The sequence below is a fragment of the Podarcis muralis genome, chromosome 5 (genome assembly GCF_964188315.1).
Source record: "Podarcis muralis chromosome 5, rPodMur119.hap1.1, whole genome shotgun sequence".
Lineage (NCBI taxonomy): Eukaryota > Metazoa > Chordata > Lepidosauria > Squamata > Lacertidae > Podarcis > Podarcis muralis.
The window spans coordinates 40,619,038-40,639,061 of NC_135659.1; the positions used below are offsets into that span (position 1 = coordinate 40,619,038).

The window sequence follows — 20,024 nt, forward strand, 5'->3', positions numbered from 1 at the left end:
AAAGGAAACAGGAGAAAGGGGAACGTCTGCCATGTAGATGCCCCAAGGATCCATTTCAGAGCAGCAAACAGGATGAGAAACGCAGATGACATGTTTACAGTCATAAAACGAGGCATCCCAAGTTGGACACACCCAAAGTCACAAGCTATTGTTCAAGGTCCTTGACTACTTTATGTTGCTTCTGGAAACAGACTAGTAAAAAGAAATTATGCAGTGTTTCAGGGCCACTAAACACACAGAATTTTTAGGGATAACCTTAAATACACCTAAATAAAAAAAGCAAAAGTATTGTGGCAGCTTTCACAAACTAATTATGGCATAAGCATTTATGGACTACTGTCCAAAAGCAGCTTGCCAGGTGGGTCAGAGCTGCCAGGCTACTTTTCCCACTTGGTTGCTCTTGCTTACGGAGGAGGTGGGGTGAGGAAATGGGGAGATCAGCATGGTGCAAACACACCAGCAGAGCCAATCTGGTGCTCATGTCAGCGCATTTGCACTGTGGTGACTTTGCCGCCACCTCGCCATTCCTTCTCTCCTTCTCAGTATTTAGAAATGGTCCATCTGCTGGGAATTTAGTGTAGTGACTCAACCCCACCTGCCAAACCGCTTGTTACATTCTACTTCATTAGATGCATGAAGTTTTATTGTGAATTGCAGGGTCGTGTACATGTGTGTGAGGCGAGAATTGTAAACGGTGAGGTCAGAGGAAAATGAAAGGCAGAAAGTGCATGGACAGCAATAGTTTCATAACTGACAGTGATCATTCACAAAATAGTAGTTGGTGATAACACAAGGAGTCTGTCTGAGCAACAGCTACTGTTTTGTGATTTAGCACTATTCATGATGTAATAATCACTGTCTCTGAACTTTCTGTGTTTCATTTCCTTCTGACTTCATTGTTTCCCATCACCCTCAACAACTTATGTGTATGTATACCTGTAACTCAGGATCTGGCTGTATACCTGTAACCAACTGAACCCACTGTAATATGGAAACACTCGTGCGGTATAGTCCTCTCAATACCTGTATTGCCTCAGAATACACACAAGGGACCAGCATTATACTTCCTATAGGATGTCAAATATACAACACAGGTTTACATTCCCCCCCCCCTTTCCCTTTTTATTTGGTCCAACGAACAAAACAGAACATGTTCTATATTTTTAAAAATGTGCTAAAAACATGTCTGTCTAACTAGTGTGGCATTGCCATGTTTCCTCTTTCAAATTCTGATTTTGTCCACCAGGCACTGATAAAATGTGCCACATTCTTTTACCAGACTATTATTGCCATTGTCATTATTTACCACTTTTTGCCTTCAACCCGCAAGCACTGAAGAGGAATATGAATTCAAATACCTAGCAACAGTATATTGTTGCAAGCACAGAGATAGACGATATCTTTACCCTTGCTTGGTGGTGGGTAACTTTGGAGGTAAGTGAAAAGTGCTAGCACTCGCGTGATACAGTCTTTCCCCGTGACTGTACCACCTTGGCATTTACTGGTTTCCCTTCTTAAATTAGACTTCTTCCTGAAACACATACTTTCCAGGTAGACACAGATTATAGTTGGGGGAACACAATCAAATAAGCAAGTGCCTTGTGTGTGTTCTGAGATGTGTATTCTGAGTCTTAATCAGCTCTTCATTTCATGTACCGCATGGAGATGTTGTCATCTAGAAACATCCAAGGACTCCAAGAAATAAAATACAAACACAGTCCTCTCCCTGTCCCCACATTTAGCAACATAACATATCCGTATTTATAGTAAAAGTGACACGAAGATACAGCTGACAACGCTGACAGAAACACTCGCTAAACTTCTATTAATCCTCTTAGTGGACTCATCAACTTGATACAGGTTTGAAGACTTAGAAGCAGCTGCTCACTCTTGCTAGCTATTTCTCATAGGTCAATTATGTGGCAAAACCCATAGCCCAGCAACAAAGGGAATGCCAGAAAACCCAAATGCTATCAGAATAAACATCTTCCCTACCTATAGCCATATATGGTTGTATAGAATCAATATATTTTCTTGTGTGACGCATGTTCTTTGCTCAAATATAATGCACGGCAGGAAGCCAAGACAGCATTCAACTTTTTTTTAAACAAAAATCTAACAAAAGCTTAATTTAACCCAGCAACCAGGAGGCCCATGTTGCTAGAAATTAAAGGCTGTTTTTATAAAACTTGCGCAGTTCATTTCAAACGACACAAAGGAATGAAGAGTTTCTCCTCTTTTCTGGAGAATTCGAAAGACGTCAGGACCAGCAGGAGGCGAAAGGGGGAGGGAGTGTGAGATTAGTGGTGTCCTGCGCCTCTTGGAATGCTGAGAGGTTATGTAATAATGCTGGTGCTATCCATACGATTAAGATACTGAGCACAGACTTAAGCTAAAGGATTCGTGTTGGAAGATCACCCTGACAAAAATAGCTTCCGACGCTGGATAAAGTCTTGCCCTGGAATGGGAAAGTGTCAAAATTGTTTTCAAGTATGGAAGAAGCGAGGAGCGGCGTTGGGAACGATCTGTTTGATGATTTGTCCGCAATGCTGCCAAGAGGCAGAAGTAAGATGAGCGCATAATACAGACGTCAGCAACTTCCAAAGTCTTACCATGATCGCTTTCTGTTCCTGAGCGTCCCCAGTAGCGGCGTCTACGTTCTGGGCTGTGCGCATGGCGCTCAATAACTGCTGCTATAAACCGGGTGTTGCTGACTAGAAGTGAGCCGAATAAGAAGGGGGGAGGAGGGAGAAAAAAGTTTACACTGAGCACACATTCTCAAATAAAGCATCCGTTTAGAAAAGATTTTATGAAAGAGATCATTATAAGGTTGCTGTGGAATTCCAATATTGACCAAACTCCCCCCTCCCTTTTAAAAATCTGTTGTTGTACTTTATATGCCCAGTGGAATTCATAATAGGAGCCATCTTCAGCCTTCGTCTGAAAACATGAGGGTTAAAACTGTGTGGAGGGATGACGGCACATTGATCAAATTTCTGAATCTCACAAGGAGAGTAACTGCTGGTTTTCTGTCGCAGGGTCAGCACTGTGTGTGCCTCATGACAAATCTGGAAGCAAATTATACCCACACCTGTCTTTAAGGCACCTTAAGTTACAGCGTTTGCTGCAAAAAATACCAGTGGCAGCTAAAACCTGGCAAGGCAACCACAGGAACCTGTAGAATAATAGCTGTGATTCAGTCTGCTACATTTATATCTATGTTTCAGGCTCCTTGAAAGCTAGCAAGTCTAATTTAGATTCTGGGAGGTGACCTGGTGTCTGACGGCAGGCATACCGTCAGTGAGGGCACAAAAATCAGCAAGTTAAGATCAACTGCGGTTCATGAGCTGTTTGAACTAAGGGGTGCATTTATATTTGCCAGATTGTGTAAGATCTTTGAAAGAATGTAAGGAGGCAGGAGGTGGAGTGATACAATGAACAGAATGTTGGCCCAGCTTCAAATCACTGTTCAGCCAGTGGGTGGCTTTAGGGCAAGTCAATAATTTTCTATTGTTGCCTCCAGTCTGCAAGCAGGAAAATACTACAGCGTCACTCACAGGGTTGATGCGAGAATGATTGGGACCCAAAACCGTAAGGCACTTTTGTCATCCTGATGGAGATAAATGCTATGTGTTGGAAAGGCATGCGGAAGAAACAGCACTGAGCCTCATCCCAAAGTCTTCCCCACCTTCAACGACAGTGTGACTGCTTCATACTTACTGATTCCTCTGTCTTCGTGACTGTCGTCATCCCTCTCGTCCCTCTCATTCTCCAGGTTGGACATGCGGACTGACATTTCTACACACCATTACAAACAGAGAAATTGCAACTGTTAAGGGTGAAGATGTTGCATTAGCCTGCAAAAGTGCCCATCTTTGGAAATGGCCGTGAGATGCCCCCCTTTTTTCCTGAGAACAAGAGATCTGAGGTCCAGAAGCCTCACAGCCAACCATTTTAATATTTTGGTTAAAACTATGGACAGCAAGTTCCAAAATGGCACGTACCAATATTGAAACCAATACTGAAATATTGAAAACAAACTTGCTAACCTCTTGCTTCTCTTTCTTGAGCCACTTCAACAACAGTTAGTCACAAACTATGGGTGACTTATTTTGACTTAATTACTACTGAAGCAGTTGCCTATTAAAACTGCTATCATGAAACTCAAATTTTTCAACAACAGTACCCTTAAAAAATATTTTGATTATCATGCTCATAGGGTCAGTTGTGAGTGTGCTAGCATAACAACCGTTCATATTTGTCAGATGATGGGCTTCCTACAGTCTATGTTCAAAAGGCTCTGGTTATGCTCTTAAGTTTTTTATTGAATGGTTACTGTTTCTTAATTCCTGTGACTGCTTGTCCAGGACTAGCACACTGGCTGTCAACATTCACGGGGCACACTATTTAGTTTAATTTTAGGAAACATCATAATAAAATGAGGAATAATGTGCTTGTTTTTTCATTTCATAAAGAGAATTTCCCTAATACCGGATACCCTTTCTCATTTGTGTTTCTGGTATATGTCATCTTCTGTTCAGTTGGAACAGAAGAAAACGTCTAGGAAAAAAGAACTTCGGAAGCAAGAGGCATTCAAAAGTATCATCACAACATAATGTACACATATTTATGCTGAAATCATTCACATCTGTAATGGTCAGGAGTCTAGACAGGAATGTAGAATCCTAAACCCTAAAATGAGAAATTGTATTTGCAAGAGCCTAGAAAGAGGTGTGTTGCTATGTTTTTAAGGTCATTTATCTAGAACAGTCCAGCTTTAAATTCTGCATCCAGTAGAGGGCAGCAGGGCCCATTCTATGTCACAGCAGATAATGTGAAGTGAACATTCTGAGACGCATGATTACAATAAACCTTGGATTATCAGAAAAGTGCTGGGGCAACCCTCAAAGTAAGTTGATTCAGCTGTTGTGGCCAGAACCTCTCTGAACAATTTGCATACTCTCTGCAACCCCCACCCTCCACAAAATAGTGGTTTGTTTTTAAAAAGTTCTTACCTTGTGCGGCAAGTGGGGACATGTGCTGGTGGCTTCTGCGGTGAATCTGATGACGATAGGCATAGACTGCCAGAACTAGCACCATTATGCATCCCATAATACCTCCAGCAACAGGACCAACTGGAGCACTTTTAATCATATTTAAAGCTATCACCTCATCTCCTTTATTTCAGAGGGGGAGGGGGAAAAATAAAGCTTATGTAAATGCTTTGCAAAAAGTTCAAACCACCCGAAATGTAAATTAGAAGTGAAAGAGAAAGTCACAACAATTACTGTATAATACAGTCATACCTTGGTTGACGAATGCATTAGCAGTTGAACGTTTTGGCTCCCGAATGCCGCAAACTTGGAAGTGAGTGTTCCAGTTTGCGAACGTTCTTTTGGAAGCCGAACATCTGGCGGGGCTTCTGTGGCTTCTGATTGGCTGCAGGAAGCTCCTGCAGCCAATTGGAAGCTGCGCCTTGGAAGTAAAATGTTTTGGAAGTCAAATGGACTTCCGGAACAGCTTCCGTTCGGCTTCCAAGGTATGACTATACTGATTGCACAGAGAAACTCCCAAAATTAAAAAGTATCAGCCTTTAAAGGGACACACTGTAAGAATACAAATCTGTTAACTATTCTAGGTAACATGCACACAAGAGTGATATGCTGGAAGATTGGTACGAATGGATGCAAAATTCCCTTGTTTGTTTTTTCTTAAAATATTTCTATACTGCCATATCATAAGATGTATCAAAGCGTTGTATAGTATAAAACATAAAGCATCATTTTAAATATGTAAAAATAAATAAATACAGATATTCATCCAGGTGACTGACCAATCAACAATAGATCAGGTGCAAAGGCCCATCAGCACAAAAAAGATGCCTGCAAGTCAAAAGTGAGGATGCTTGCCAAATCTCTTCAAGAGCGTTCCACGGTATGAGAACGGCAACACTAAATGTCCAAATTATCGTTGAGGCCAAGTTGGTCTCTCTAACATGGGGAGCCACTAACAGCTCTCCTTTGGATGATCTCTGTGATCATACATATAAAGGTTCAGGTGGCTTTTCAGGGTATCCTGGGCCCAATTGTTCAGGGCTTTGTCAACAATGTTGTCCTCAAAGTGTCTGGCAAGCTGCTCACAGGTAGTCAACCATGCACTCCAGGGATCCATCCCCTAAATCTGGGGTAATGAGTCTCTGGACCACATGAAACAATTCTGCCAATGGACACCTTGAGGATGCAATGCTTGCAATACAGTATGGGTTGTTTCCTGCCTTCACTGCCACATGACAGGCACAATTGTGTGTCCTAAACACATCCTTTGTCCACTTTGGAAAGAGATTTCCACCACTTGCAGGGGCAAGTGCCAAGATATTCTGTCGTACTTGTGCAATCTGTCCAGGTTTGACTTTATGCCAGATCTGAATGCATTAAATACATTGATGTTTGTCCACCATGACCATCCTTACCAATGGCTCCCATGTCATCCACGTAAGGGCTTTTGGCACCCACAATTCCACCAAAGCATTCCTTCTGAGGAGCGCAGTAGGATCTATCTAAATGGGTCTTTCCATCGCTGTCTACCATGCACCACTCACAGTCCAAGACACCAAAGCAATCCCTGGAAGACAAGGAAATGGCAGTGAGGATTATTAGAACTCTGCTGTCCCAAATCTCAGAAAACATACTACTGAAACTGTTCTCCACCCCCACCCTCCAAAGTTAAAGGTGCAATTTCCCTTAAAAGTGAAGCAAGACCATTACACTAAGGCCACCTCCCCTCATTTCCCAGTGTCGCTGATTTTAAGTCAAGGACAGTTTTGTGACAAGGCCCACTATGAAATTCAATCATGATTTGCTGTTACCGCACTACAGGTGTTTTATTTTAGATTCACTCGTGTTTGTGTGTGTGTATGGAAAACCCATGAACTTCACCTGCTCTCCATCCTTTGATTGCACCGTGTATTAATACATTGAGGAAGAGCATCTTGTAGGCTGGGATCAACTGCAATAAATGTCATAGGTTCTTGATGGACTTCACAACTAGGATTTCTAAAGTTTGGGGAAAGCACAGGGAGGGAAATCAGTTACTAAGAGTTATGAGAAAATGTACTCCAATTTAGAACATATAGTACGCTGTGCACCTATCAGCAAATATAACGCACGCACATGTGTTGTGAACTTCTGGGGGGGAAATCATTATTGTGCTAGTCCTAACTTACCTGCTTTCTGCGTTGGTAAGGTTGCCAGTACACTCATTAACCTCTAGGGGGCACTCGCAAGGACATTCACATTCGTTCTGCTCCATTCTTCAGGAAGGAAAGAAAGAACAAACGAGACAATGCTTATTAGAATCACATTTATTTCTAATTTTCAGAAAGAAAGAAAGAAAGAAAGAAAGAAAGAAAGAAAGAAAGAAAGAAAGATGTCTGCAAGTCTCTTATCAAATCTCTCTTTCACATGCATACTTTAACTCTGAAAGTCCACTTGGGCAAAGATGTCATATACAGTGGTATCTTGGGTTACAGACGCTTCAGGTTACAGACGCTTCAGGTTACAGGCTCCGCTCACCCAGAAATAGTACCTCAGGTTAAGAACTTTGCTTCAGGATGAGAACAGAAATCGTGTGTCGGTGGCGCAGCAGCAGTGGGAGGCTCCAGCAGCGGGAGGCTCCATTAGCTAAAGTGGTACCTCAGGTTAAGAACAGTTTCAGGTTAAGAACAGACCTCCAGAACGAATTAAGTTCTTAACCCGAGGTACCACTGTACTGCAGAATATCTCACAGTTTCAGTGCACTCTGTGTTGTACTGAGCATATTGCCGATGCAACTGCAGGACAAAGGGCCCTGCTGGCTCAGATCAAAGGGCTATCCAGACCAGCATTCTGCTTCCCACAGTGGCCAACCAGATGCCCCAAACCGTTCTCCAGCTGTTGTTTCCCGTGGGCTGGTATCCTAAACTCTGCTGACTCTGATTCTGCACTCCGTCATCTTGACTAATAAGGATATCCCCCATGAATTTGCCTAATTTCCTCTTAAAGCCGTGCAAGTTGGTGGCTGTTAATTACATTTTGTGGTAGTAAATTCCAGAGTTTTATTGTGTGCTGAATGAAAAACTACTTCCTTTTCTGTCCTGAATCTTCCACCAATCGCCATCATTAGATAACCCAGGGTCTGGTATTGTACATATGTGTGTGAGAGAGAGAAAAAAAGAAAGTTTAGAAAGCCTCTTTATAAAAAGACAAATAAGGGAAGTTTATAAAATTATGCCTCATGTGGAAAACCGTACTTCCACACGAGGCACAATGTCAGAAATTTCAATTAATACTCCTCCTTATTTGCCTTCTTCTAAAGCAGCTCCAAATGTTTCTGCCTAGGAAAGGCCCTTAATTATTTTGGTTGCCCTTTTCTGCACCTTTCCCAGCTATCCAGTTACCATTTTTTAGTTGTGGCAACTAGATCTGTACACAGAATTCCAAGTGTGGTTGCACCAGAGGTCATAGATAATCTGGATGCATGAGGCAAAATCTAGCTGTTAACTGAAGACTCAAAACACAACAGCTATTAAATGATAGATACAAATAAATAAAACGTATGGAAACATCTTAATTTCATCAACCCTCAGAAACACATGAAGTTTTACGCCGAATGAGCATTTTTCTCTGAGTTAAACTGAACTGAGTTAGCCAGGTAGGTTAATTCACACAGTTAATGTGCAGAAGACTGAAGAATACTAACAACCAGTTTTGTTCAAGAGAGCTTTTAACATGGCTGTTGGCTGCGGCAAGGATTTCTGTAGTGCAAAAATGGAAAGCATCACAAGAACTGAACTTATTATTATGGTACAAAACTATATGGAACTTAGCAAGTAACTCACAATCTGAGAGTCTCCAGTGGATCTGAAATCCAGAACACTTCTGACAGGATTTGAGTAATGCTTGTAATGTACGAAAAACTATGGTAAAAATGGATTATTTTTTAAAAATAGAGAAGATAAGGGAAGCAGTTGGAAAAAGATTGATAATGGTAACCATGGAAGGGCGAAGGGGAGTCAAAGGATTCAGGAAATCCTAAATGATGATGCTGATGTTTAATGTTTGAATTTAAATTTGCAATGTAAAACTCAATAAAAGTATATTTTAAAAAAGAAAAGAAATCCAGAACACTTCTACCCCATTGGTGGAATTTTATTTCATATGCTACTACTACAACGAATACATATAATTCTTTCTACAATTATCAGTGTGTGAAATTTTGTCATGACAATGGTGCCTTATACACTGTTATTACTTATCTGTGTATCACCTATGTGGTTTGTTCTGTGCCTGTGTGTGTGTGTTTTGTTTCTTTTGCTACAAAATTCTCTCTCTCACACAACACTAATGATAGAGCCTGAATACTCAGAAGGTATCAGGGACAGGTAACAATTCATAGGCACTAAGGAAGTTATGCTGATGTTAGAACCAAACTCTGCTTCATATTAAGATGCAAATCTCATTCCTAAAAGATCACAATGCTGACCCAGAGACTATACTCCCAAATTCCTCTGGAGTGTGCAAATATGTAGCAGTAAAGGGGAAAGCCTGGTTTCTTCCACAAGCAACTGAGCCTTGCCCAGCAGGAAGCAGAGCTCTGATGTGGCAATCCAGTGGCTCCTTGCCCAGCGGGCAAGATTAAGTAGATGGCATTCCTGTTCCTTTGATGCAACAGGTGGGAATTCTATCTCCACAGTCAATATGACTAGGCTGCAGCTTTCGATGCTCGGGCAGGTGCAACAGTAAAGGTGCCATCATTTCTTATATACATAGTTAGAGGGAATAGCAGCCACTGCTACTTTGGAAGGAAGAGGGAGACACAGCGACCAGGTATCCAGGGATGCCTTCGCTTGTGTTTCAACAGATGCCTCAAACATGAGGCACTTAAAATATTACAGTGCACAAAAATAAGAAGTGTGCAAAGCTTTTTACATAAACAAGATTTAAAATACTCCTCTGCAATTCACACATGGTTCATTCAATGATTTATTTATTTTTAATGCACATTAGCTAAGGCCTCCACTTTGGATAAATCTAATCCAATCACTATAGCGGATGTAAAAAAAAAATTCTCTTACCTGTGACAGTTCAGACAGAGCCTATCTACCATACTGCATGCACAGAAGGCGAGCGAGTCACACGTTTCATTTACGATTCCAACAAAGGCATTGGTTCCAGGTATCCTTGTCAGCCTGTATTTGGAACAGTGGCTGCCATGCACGAGATTTGTCAGATCACCCTAAAGGAGAGGAAAACGCATCAGACATATGGCAGGGAACATGTCTCCTGGTGAGGTGAAGTGTTACTACTACCACAAATGTTTCTGAAACAAAAAAGTCACCCTGCAATGAAAACCTACAGGGTTCCCTCTACTTAGGGTTGCGTAGTTCTTGTTACTGGCGCAGGGAAAGTGCTGCCAACACACAAAGCCCCCTTCGCATGCCACAAAGGGGTTGTTAAGGGATACACTTCTTGAAGATTTCCTCACTCACCAATATAGCACCAGTTAGTAAAGAAGACACCTGGAGTGTCTTCCTTGACTTCTTATAGAAAGGTTAAACAGGAGGTGGAAACAGAATCCACAATATCAAAATATTTTGTTTCCTGGGTATTCATTTTAACCCTAAGTTGATTCCCACCCCCCAGCCCCTGTGGACTCAGTTTATACTATTTCCTCAGTTATCATGAAGGAATTTAAAGTATCCACTCAGCACCAAACTAGTTATCAGAACCCACCATTCATTTTAATCATTTAAAAAAGGGTTATTATAAGCAAAACCAAATAATGCAGTTTCTTTTTGAGAGCTGAGTTCAGTGGTGGCTAGACCTTGAGGGGTGACCTAGGGGGGCACTGGAGGCTGGACCAGTTTGGTCTGGTTTTCTCCTCAACCTGCTTCCTTGCAAAGTTACTGTGGATGCTTAAGCCGTGAATCTAACTGAACTCAACCCTGTGAGGGAGGTTAGGCTGAGAGACTCCTCCTCCTCCTCAAGTTCAACTGCCCCCACCAACCTAGGAGGACAAGGATGATGGTTGGACCTGCTAGCCACAGTGATGCTTGTGATTGACTGGGCTGTTCACAACTGTGATTGGCTAGCCAGGTTTATGGACAGGAATTATAGGAAGTTAATGAATATGAGTGTGTGCGGGAGGGGAGACAGCTTTGGATTTTGGGGTGCACACAAAAAGGTACTGTTCCTGAGTGACCAGCCTCCTCTGTTCTGTTTTTGGTTTATTTTGTGTTTCAAGTTTATGTGAAGCTACTATAAAATTACAAATTCTGCCCCGCCCCCAGCCTTCCCAAATTGGTTGGAACAGAACAGCACATGGGGGAATGATAGGGGAGATCGCTTCTTTGGACATGTAAAAACACTTGTGCCAACGGAACTATCACGGTAGTGTGGTATTGAATTCCACTCATGGTATTTTACTATTTTTCATGCATCCAGCTGCAAGAAAACAAACCACCAAACAAAAACACACCCTCCCACACGCCACACATACCGTCAGGCTGGTATTAAATTTATAAAACCTCTGGACTGTTCTGTCACTGAAACTGTTACAAAGGTTTTTCTTCACAAAGTTTGGATGGTTTAGAATATCATTTGCCACCAGAGGTTCCTGCAAATAAAAAGTAAAGATTTTATTTTATATTACAAAGCAACAGCAGCTGCTAAATTAACATTTATATCTCTCTAGATAGATGATAGATAGATTGATAGAGATAAGTACAATGACTTAGCCAAACCTTGTGTGTAATGTGTTGTTGTTCTACTGGAGCATGGCCTTTGGGGTCAATAAGAGTAGGGTGTGCCACAAGATATCCTCTGTCCTCCATAATAAAGCACCTGCCCAACAGGGTACAATAAAACAAAACCTAGGTCAAAATACCTATAAGAGTACATTTAGCATGTTGTATGTTGAGAGTAATTTTGCAGAAACAGCTGTGGAGACAAATACAAATTACAGACTTTGGTACGAGGTGCATTCTGCACATTTCCATTCACTGAAGCAGAGACTTTGTATTCTTACATGTCTGAAAATCCTGAAAATCTGTCACGAAATAGATGCAGCTAAAGGGTAAGCGAAGTTTCTGAAGCCACTGGAAATTCAGTGCCCTACACTGCTTCTCCCCCATCACCACAACTAACACAAGCAAAATAAACAAATACATGAAAATGAGCTTAACTTTCATAACGTACAGGTCACAAAAAAATCTACTTTTCGCTGGCATTTGGATTATAACGGTACAGTTTTAAATTTTCAAGAGCATTGTCCACAGAACTCTGCTTTTTGAGACTTTTGAGGGACCATTCTGAAGGTATTTAAGAGCCAGGTGTTGATAGCTGGTAGCCAGGACCGAAAGGTAATCAGAATCCATGGGCAACCAGAGAGCAGAGTTGGAGAAAACGTCAGGAGTCAAGACCAAGAAGTAATCAGGATTGCAGAGCAAACCAGAAGGCAGGAGTAGAGAACAAGTCAAGATATGAATGAGCCTACTGGGTGTGCACACAACCCTTTTGCCCCACCTTTGTGCAAGGGAATGAACAACTCAGGAAATCTTCTATTAGCTATAGTCTTCTGTTTCATCCAAAGAGACAAACCATGGTTAACAGCTTCAGAACATGCCAGGATATTAAGCTATGATTTGGCTTAATATCCTGTTTTAATTCCTCAGTATGAATGAAACAGGAAACTGCAGTTAACTGAAATCTACCTGCCTGTTTTGCTGGCTCACATGAAGAAAGTAGCAAAGAAGCTGGGTAAGAGCACAAAAGGCTCATTCCTATCTCCCTTTATTAAGCAATTACAATTGTCCAAACACAATTTCTCTGATGGAGAGACCCAGTGTTTGGATGCTTAACTTAGCATAATCTAAGATAGCAGCCAAAAAACAATAGGAGAGTGTTTGGGTTATCACATGTTGACTTAAGAAACCGCCAAACAAACCAGGAAATCTCCGATTAACTAGTTTTTTCCTGTTTTGTCCAAACTTAGAGACAAGGGTTAAAATCTTTGGCGCAGGTCAACAATATTAAGCCGCTTGAAGATAGTTTAATGTCATATATTAGATAACGAAGTTAGTGGTTTATGAAAGCACTTGTCACTGTTAATCAGTTAATCTCTGTGGTGCTCTGCATTCTATCTTCCTGCTACTACAGATTAAAATGGTTACTTTTGGGGGGCAATTCAGCGGTTAAGAGCTTCACACATTCAACATGATTATGCTTTTAGATTTCCACAGATTTGACAAGGATAATGAATTTAGGTTGCAATGCAATGTGTTTTTTTTTAAAAAAAAGTGTTGAGTGAGAGACTTTACAGTGGTGCCCCGCAAGACGAATGCCTCGCAAGATGAAAAACTCGCTAGACGAAAGGGTTTTCTGTTTTTTGAGTCATTTCGCAAGACGAATTTCCCTATGGGCTTGCTTCGCAAGACAAAACGTCTTGCGAGTTCTTGTGAGTTTGTTTCCTTTTTCTTAAAGCCACTAAGCCGTTAATAGCCGCTAATAGCCGTGCTTCGCAAGACGAAAAAACCGCAAGACGAAGAGACTCGCGGAACGGATTAATTTCGTCTTGCGAGGCACCACTGTATTGAACAGAATTCTAAAACAGGTAAAACATTGTGAAATATACAACTAACACACATTTACCTTATTTTATTCCCTTCATCTTGGTTACAAACGGGCAGGAGGTCCATTAGAACCTTGTAGAAATACCTCAGAGTGAAATCAATGCCCATCACAGCAACCGAATGGCCTGAAGACTTTTGTGAACTACAACAATAAAGAGGGGTGGAAGGGTCTTGAGAGACATGCTATCAAAAAATAACCAAAACATTTTATATTTTATAGTGGTCATGGACATGTCAGATGAAAAGCAGACTATGGATTCTGAATCAGTGAGGAATCAGCCTGCTCCATGAGCTCATAAACCATGATAATGGCCTCTCACTAGATCACAGAGACAACCAATTCCCCCCTCAGAGTTAGGTAAAATACTTAACAGAAAGAGCAACTAACACACATATCTCAGGTAAACACACATGTGGTGGTAAACAATTTTACTCTATGAAATACCACAATTTTCAATGGGCAAAAACAGTAAACTTGCATGTCAGGATAGGGAAGTAGTACATTTGTAGTTGATGCATTTAATGGTCAGGTCTTTGTTTATGCCCATTTCCTTCCAATTTTGACAGAAAACAATATCAGATATGAGAAAGCCATGAGGAACTTATTAAGTTTCTCGAGAATTGTGAACTTGAATCTCATTGGTCCATACCTGACTTTTAAAAAAATACTTTAGTAAATTAAAAATTTGCACCTCCTATCACTTGCATCCTACAATATGCTTGGACAGTGTAAGAGCAGTGTAATAAATGACCAAAAGTAAAGCATGACACCATTCTCATTGTGATGTTCAGCACCTTAACAAATCATACTGTTGAGTTCCGCATTCATAAAGCTGGATTAAGATTCCTGCGAATCATGACTAATGTAACTCAGAATCTTCCATATCATTGATAAATATAAATATAAAAGTAGATAAAATGCAAGTCAAGTAAGTAGGCAAGTAAGCTGATATCTCTCTTAATGGAACTTTCTAGAAGATTCTGATTGTTGAACTGCATGAATGTATGCCTATGTTTAAAACACTTCCGCTCTTACTGGACAAGGAGTTACGAAAGCGAGCCAGGTGCAATTAACTTAATGAAAATTCTTGTGAGAATGGGCCATGCCTAAACGTTAACAGAGGAAACACGATTTTGTATCTATCTGGCAGCTAAGTCCAGTAACACTCAAAATTTGAACCACAATTTAGTTTGTATTCTTTGGCAGTATACAATGAACTGGAGCATTTCAGCATTCTTTGCATCTGAAAGTCACACACCAATTGTTTATAACATGTTGTTTTGCTTCAAAATATGATCTGTACTGAAACATTCTCCTTATGAAAGCACAGCGGAGTCACTACCAAGGACACATAGCAATCAGTCATAATTTTTTTGTCTTTTTAAAAATATCAGTGCTGGTTTTCATTAAAATACAGCAGTGCTAGATCAACTTTTTAAAAATCCTGAATGGTAAACAAAAAACCAACAACAAATCCCTTGGCTCATCACAGGCCTGCAGGTCCCCTGAAGCATTACAGAAGCTACAGAAATACTTCTGCCTTCTGTGGATGGATGCTGTTTAAAGGATCAGATTCCTTTCAGCTTCTGGGGAACTGCGTGGCCTTCAGACCTTCTGCTTATTAAAATTCTTCACAGCTTTTCACTTATCCTTCCATCATGAGAAAGGGAATATGAATTCCCTGTAAAGATGTTAAAATTCCAAGAAGCTGAAAGGTCATTTCCCCCCCATTAGAGTTTTCTTCTAATTCCCATTTGAAAGGTTTGGGTTTAAAATGAATATGGACACAGCGTGACCCAGCATTTAGGTCAGAAAACTTGGACTTCAGCCTAAAATAAATCAGCTTACATTGAAGTGTTCCGACTTAACTGCTTTGTGGATAAATTATGTTTTCTGAAAAGACCTTTTTATTTATTTTTTTCTTATAGTAGAAAAATTGTATGATTAATAAGGGCTGGGATGCAATAGTTACTTCATCGTTTATTGTTAAAAATCCATGAAATTAGCCCCTTTACCACAAACTAATCTTTTCAGAAAGTATAATTTACCCACAAACCAGTTCAGTCGGAACACTTCAACGTAAGCAGGTTTCATGCTATAGTGTAAACTTGGGTGTAATACTGTGCACCAAATGATCTGGCCCTGAATGGAACCAAGCAGCCTTTGAAATGGATAATAGAGCCGCACGGCAAAATTAGTATGGAGAGAAGCAGCTTGTCGATGGACAAACATTTCTCCCAAAGGGACCACTCCATCTGCGACCTCTTGATCTTTGTGTTAAGCATGAACCTCTAGATGAGGCACGCCGGGAATATGAAATTCATATCCACGGGGGATTTGTTACACTGCCAACTGAATATACATTTCGGTTTCTTGGCCCTCGGTTGGTTGCAAAGATTCCCACCTGTTTAGGCACAACCAGCATCTTTCTGGATTTGGTAGGCACACCATCCTAGGCTAACTGTGCTGCTGTTCATTCCAGCCAGCTTTTAAAAAACAGTTATGGCAACACTCCAGCATGGGTCCAGGATGCACAGAATAAGACCTAAAGATCCTGGAGACTCAAGATCACAGGCTAGTCTTCTCAGTTTCTTCCCACTTCGGCGATACCCACTGCCCAAGTGACAGTACTGCATTTATAACCCATCTTTCCTCCATGGAACTCAAGGTGGTATGTGTGGTTCTCCATCCCCATTTTACCTTCTCAATAACTCTGTGAGCTTAAGCTTTAAGGCAACTGTTACTGTCTGCACTTTGTGTGCGACATTTACTTCCCATATCATTATTTACACCCCCGCCCCCCTGTTCTACAGTCACATGGATACATATCTGCCAGCTGATGATCACACTCCATGCATCTGATGAAGTGGTCTCCAACCCATGAAAGTTTATGCCACAAATAATGTGTTGGGTTTTTAAGGTGTCACTCCTAGGAGGTTAAGCTAGGGTGAGAAATAAGTTTTTTTAATGTAATTTTTGTTGAGTTTCAGAGCAAACACCAAAACAATATACAGAACAAAACCATACTGTATTCAGAAGTCAAAACAGGATGAGAAATAGTGACTGGTCCAAGGTGACCCAGGGAGTTAAGTGGGGATCATTCCAGTCTGAGATTCTAACCGTGATGCCAAACTGGCTCTCCCATTATCCCTTTCCATGTGACAAGTGGGGGAGGGGAGAGAGAGAAATGGGTCTCAAATTCTAGCCCAGGATCAGGTCTACTTCCCTGTAGTCAGAGAAGTTAAGTACTGACTAGCCACATGTAGTGCAAGTCCTGTAACTTCCCAGCAGAAATGCATAATGCGAACCATAAATTTCAAATAAGAAACAAACATTGTGCCAAGCACCTCCACCACTCCTTAAAAAACCCTGATTGTGTGGAACCACCCTAGGTTAATTCAGTGCATCTTTTAGCATTCCACTACCTGAATTAAATTCTGCCAATCTGCCCTCTCATTCTCTTCATCCAATGCGTCAATTATTCTGTTTTTCAATATTACCCCCACCCCAACAATGAGGAAGTGCCACCTTTTTTTAATGGAAGCTGGGAAATCTTACATTATCAGAACAAAAACCCTCTAACACAAGAAAAATAAAATTTTGTGGACAGCCAACATTAGCTGGGTGCAATCATGATAATTTAAACTGGAGACAGTATGGTTATTTGGTATGTGTTGTGTATGTTAAAGCTTAAAAGATGCAGAAGTAGTAAGAGCCGCTGTGAATAAATGATAACATCTTGCCCATATGTGGAGGTCTGCTGATACCCCTATTTTGCTCCTCAGCTCAAGACTACATATTGTTGCCTTAGCAACTGACACATCAAAGGGCCATAAAACACAGTCTCCGAGAGCCTATACTGGCATATTTTTCACAATAATATTTAGAAGGGGGGGGGGGAACCATCTCCTTGTTCTCAGACATCTGGTACCATTTTCCCACCTGTACTATATATTTTGTTTTGTTTGTTTATGTACGTATTTATAATCCACACTTTTATGAAAAACATTTCAAGGGGGAGTACAATATATGAGAATAAAATCAGTAAAATCTTCAAGATATCCATTTGAGCTCCATGTAATCCCTTTTTGTTTTAACAACCTTGAGGCATCATCTGCAAACTTGGCCACCTTACTGCTGCCCCCTAAGCCCATATCATTTGTGAACACATGAAAAGCATATCCCAATTTGATCCTCGATATTTTTTACACCCTTTCAATTGGCAGAGCTGTCCATTTACACCTATTCTCTGTTTCCTGTTTCTGAACCAGTTTCTGATTCATAAGCAGGGGTGCTAAACTGAATAAAATATTGGGGGGAGGGGAGGTAAGCCCCACCCTGCATAATCAGCCACAAGACGTGGAACACACATACAAACCATTTGAATGGCAATACCCATCAACTTTGTGGGGGCCGCCCCCCTCAAATAATTTATTGGGGGGGGGACTTCAGTCCTTAGGAGTTGGCTCCTATGTTCATAAGAGAATCTTCCCTCTTATTTCTAGGTTAGTGAGACAGGGCTTACCCTCGCACAAGCAATCCTGGATCTGCTTCAGCAAGATTATTCGCCTACATGCTTGGTAATTCAATGTTTAATAATGCTTTCCACAGCTTTCTCAGAACAGCCATTAAAAGCTAACCAACCTGTAATTATCCAGATCCTCCTTAGATCCCTTAAAAATGTTACTTTGCCCACTTTCCTATCCTCAGGTATGGAGACTGATTTTAGGCTCAAGTTATACAGCTTTGTTAGAAGATCAGCAGTTTCACATGTGAGTTCTTAAATAATTTTTGGGTAAAATTTCACCTGGACTCTGTGAACTGCATGGCTGCATGAGGATCTCCCTGACCAAAGTGTAACTCTCTGCCTACAATAACACACTAGCCTGTCACCCAACTGCTGCAATATGGCACCCTAACCACATGGAAGAAGCATCCATGCCATAGAAGTAGCAACTTATCTATAGGAAACCACTTCAAATAGGGGATGGGGAATGCAAACTTGCACACACAACCTCTGTGCACCTTAACAAGTCTATCAATACAAAATTAACTAAATAGCTAGGTAAAAATAAAATTAGAACACACCACACTGACACCAAGCTTCCACTGCCTCTTCTACTATTATCTAGCTTCATCACCTCTTGCATTATACAGTGGTACCTTGGGTTACATACGCTTCAGGTTACATACTCCGCTAACCCAGAAATAGTACCTCGGGTTAAGAACTTTGCTTCAGGATGAGAACAGAAATTGTGCGTCGGTGGCGCAGCAGCAGCGGAAGGCCCCATTAGCTAAAGTGGTGCTTCAGGTTAAGAACAGTTTCAGGTTAAGAACGGACCTCCGGAACGATTTAAGTACTTAACCCGAGGTACCACTGTATAGACTTGCTATACAAAAACTAAAGCGTTCAAAAAGTCTAATAGCCCATGTTTTCAGATGCCGCCAAAATACCACTCTGCATGATTTAGTTCCCTTGAACTAGAGCTTGGATACATAGCTACTCCTCGAGGAAGTTGAATCTGAGGAGATTCTTACATAAAATATTAGCCAGGTTTAATTGTGGCTCAAGGCAGTTGGCCACTACCAAAAACAAATCTACCTTGAAGAATGAACCGTATGACTGATGGTAACCACATAACCAGCTCCTCCAACATCTAAGTAGGGCCCAGTGAAAGTAATTAATCCCGGATTTGCCACAGCATGGAGGTACCTAAGAGAAAGGAAAATAAGCATCTTTAAAGTAATAAAATAACTCTGCATGGCAACAATGAATGCTGGGGGGGGGGGAGTTTGCAAAACACATGGAACCTGAATTTTGCTAAAACACACAAACACTATGTGCAAAGTGAATTTAGCTTGCTTATGCTTTGGGGAGCCAATGTGCCTAAACTATATCAACATTTTTTTAATGGGTAACTTTTAGTTACTGGTGTGTTTTTTAAAGGTTTTGCATGTATTAATAAGTACGTTGTTTATACTTAAGAATGATAGGAAATAAATTCCAGAAATAAAATAAATGCAACGGCTGATGTATGTTATTGTTTCAGAGATTTGCCCTTGATGAACTTCTGCACTCAAAACATGAAGGGTATTTGCTGTTTAAATAAACCTTTCTGGAGGTATCTGCAGCTTTTACTTCCTGTGATATTTCTTGCTGCTGCAGGGACAGCCCCTTCGGGCCTGCTGCTTGGTTGTGAAATATACTGTAGGACTATCCAGCTAATTAAAACAAGGTTACTGTAACAAGCTTCTTAAGACAGACTCTTGTTGGGGAGGGGGAGAAGGCAAACATTTGAGATGTAGAATAACAGGATAGCTGGGAAATGGTTATCTTATTTCTCCTGTATTTTGCTC

At 40.9% G+C, this 20,024-nt stretch overlaps 1 protein-coding gene across 2 annotated transcripts in view; it reads right to left on the minus strand.

Moving 5' to 3' along the window:
* The window catches only part of CACHD1 (cache domain containing 1), a 120,147-nt gene that overhangs the window by 4,869 nt on the left and 95,254 nt on the right, over positions 1-20,024 (minus strand). For both annotated transcript variants that reach the window (XM_028733195.2, XM_077928633.1), the window contains 11 exons: positions 19,270-19,380; positions 13,686-13,808; positions 11,780-11,879; positions 11,536-11,652; positions 10,112-10,272; positions 7,223-7,309; positions 6,936-7,052; positions 6,470-6,621; positions 5,016-5,177; positions 3,721-3,798; positions 2,613-2,714 (listed from right to left, as the gene is read on the minus strand). In XM_028733195.2, coding sequence (XP_028589028.1) covers positions 2,613-2,714; positions 3,721-3,798; positions 5,016-5,177; positions 6,470-6,621; positions 6,936-7,052; positions 7,223-7,309; positions 10,112-10,272; positions 11,536-11,652; positions 11,780-11,879; positions 13,686-13,808; positions 19,270-19,380 — 1,310 coding nt within the window. The remainder of the gene's footprint in view (positions 1-2,612; positions 2,715-3,720; positions 3,799-5,015; positions 5,178-6,469; positions 6,622-6,935; positions 7,053-7,222; positions 7,310-10,111; positions 10,273-11,535; positions 11,653-11,779; positions 11,880-13,685; positions 13,809-19,269; positions 19,381-20,024) is intronic.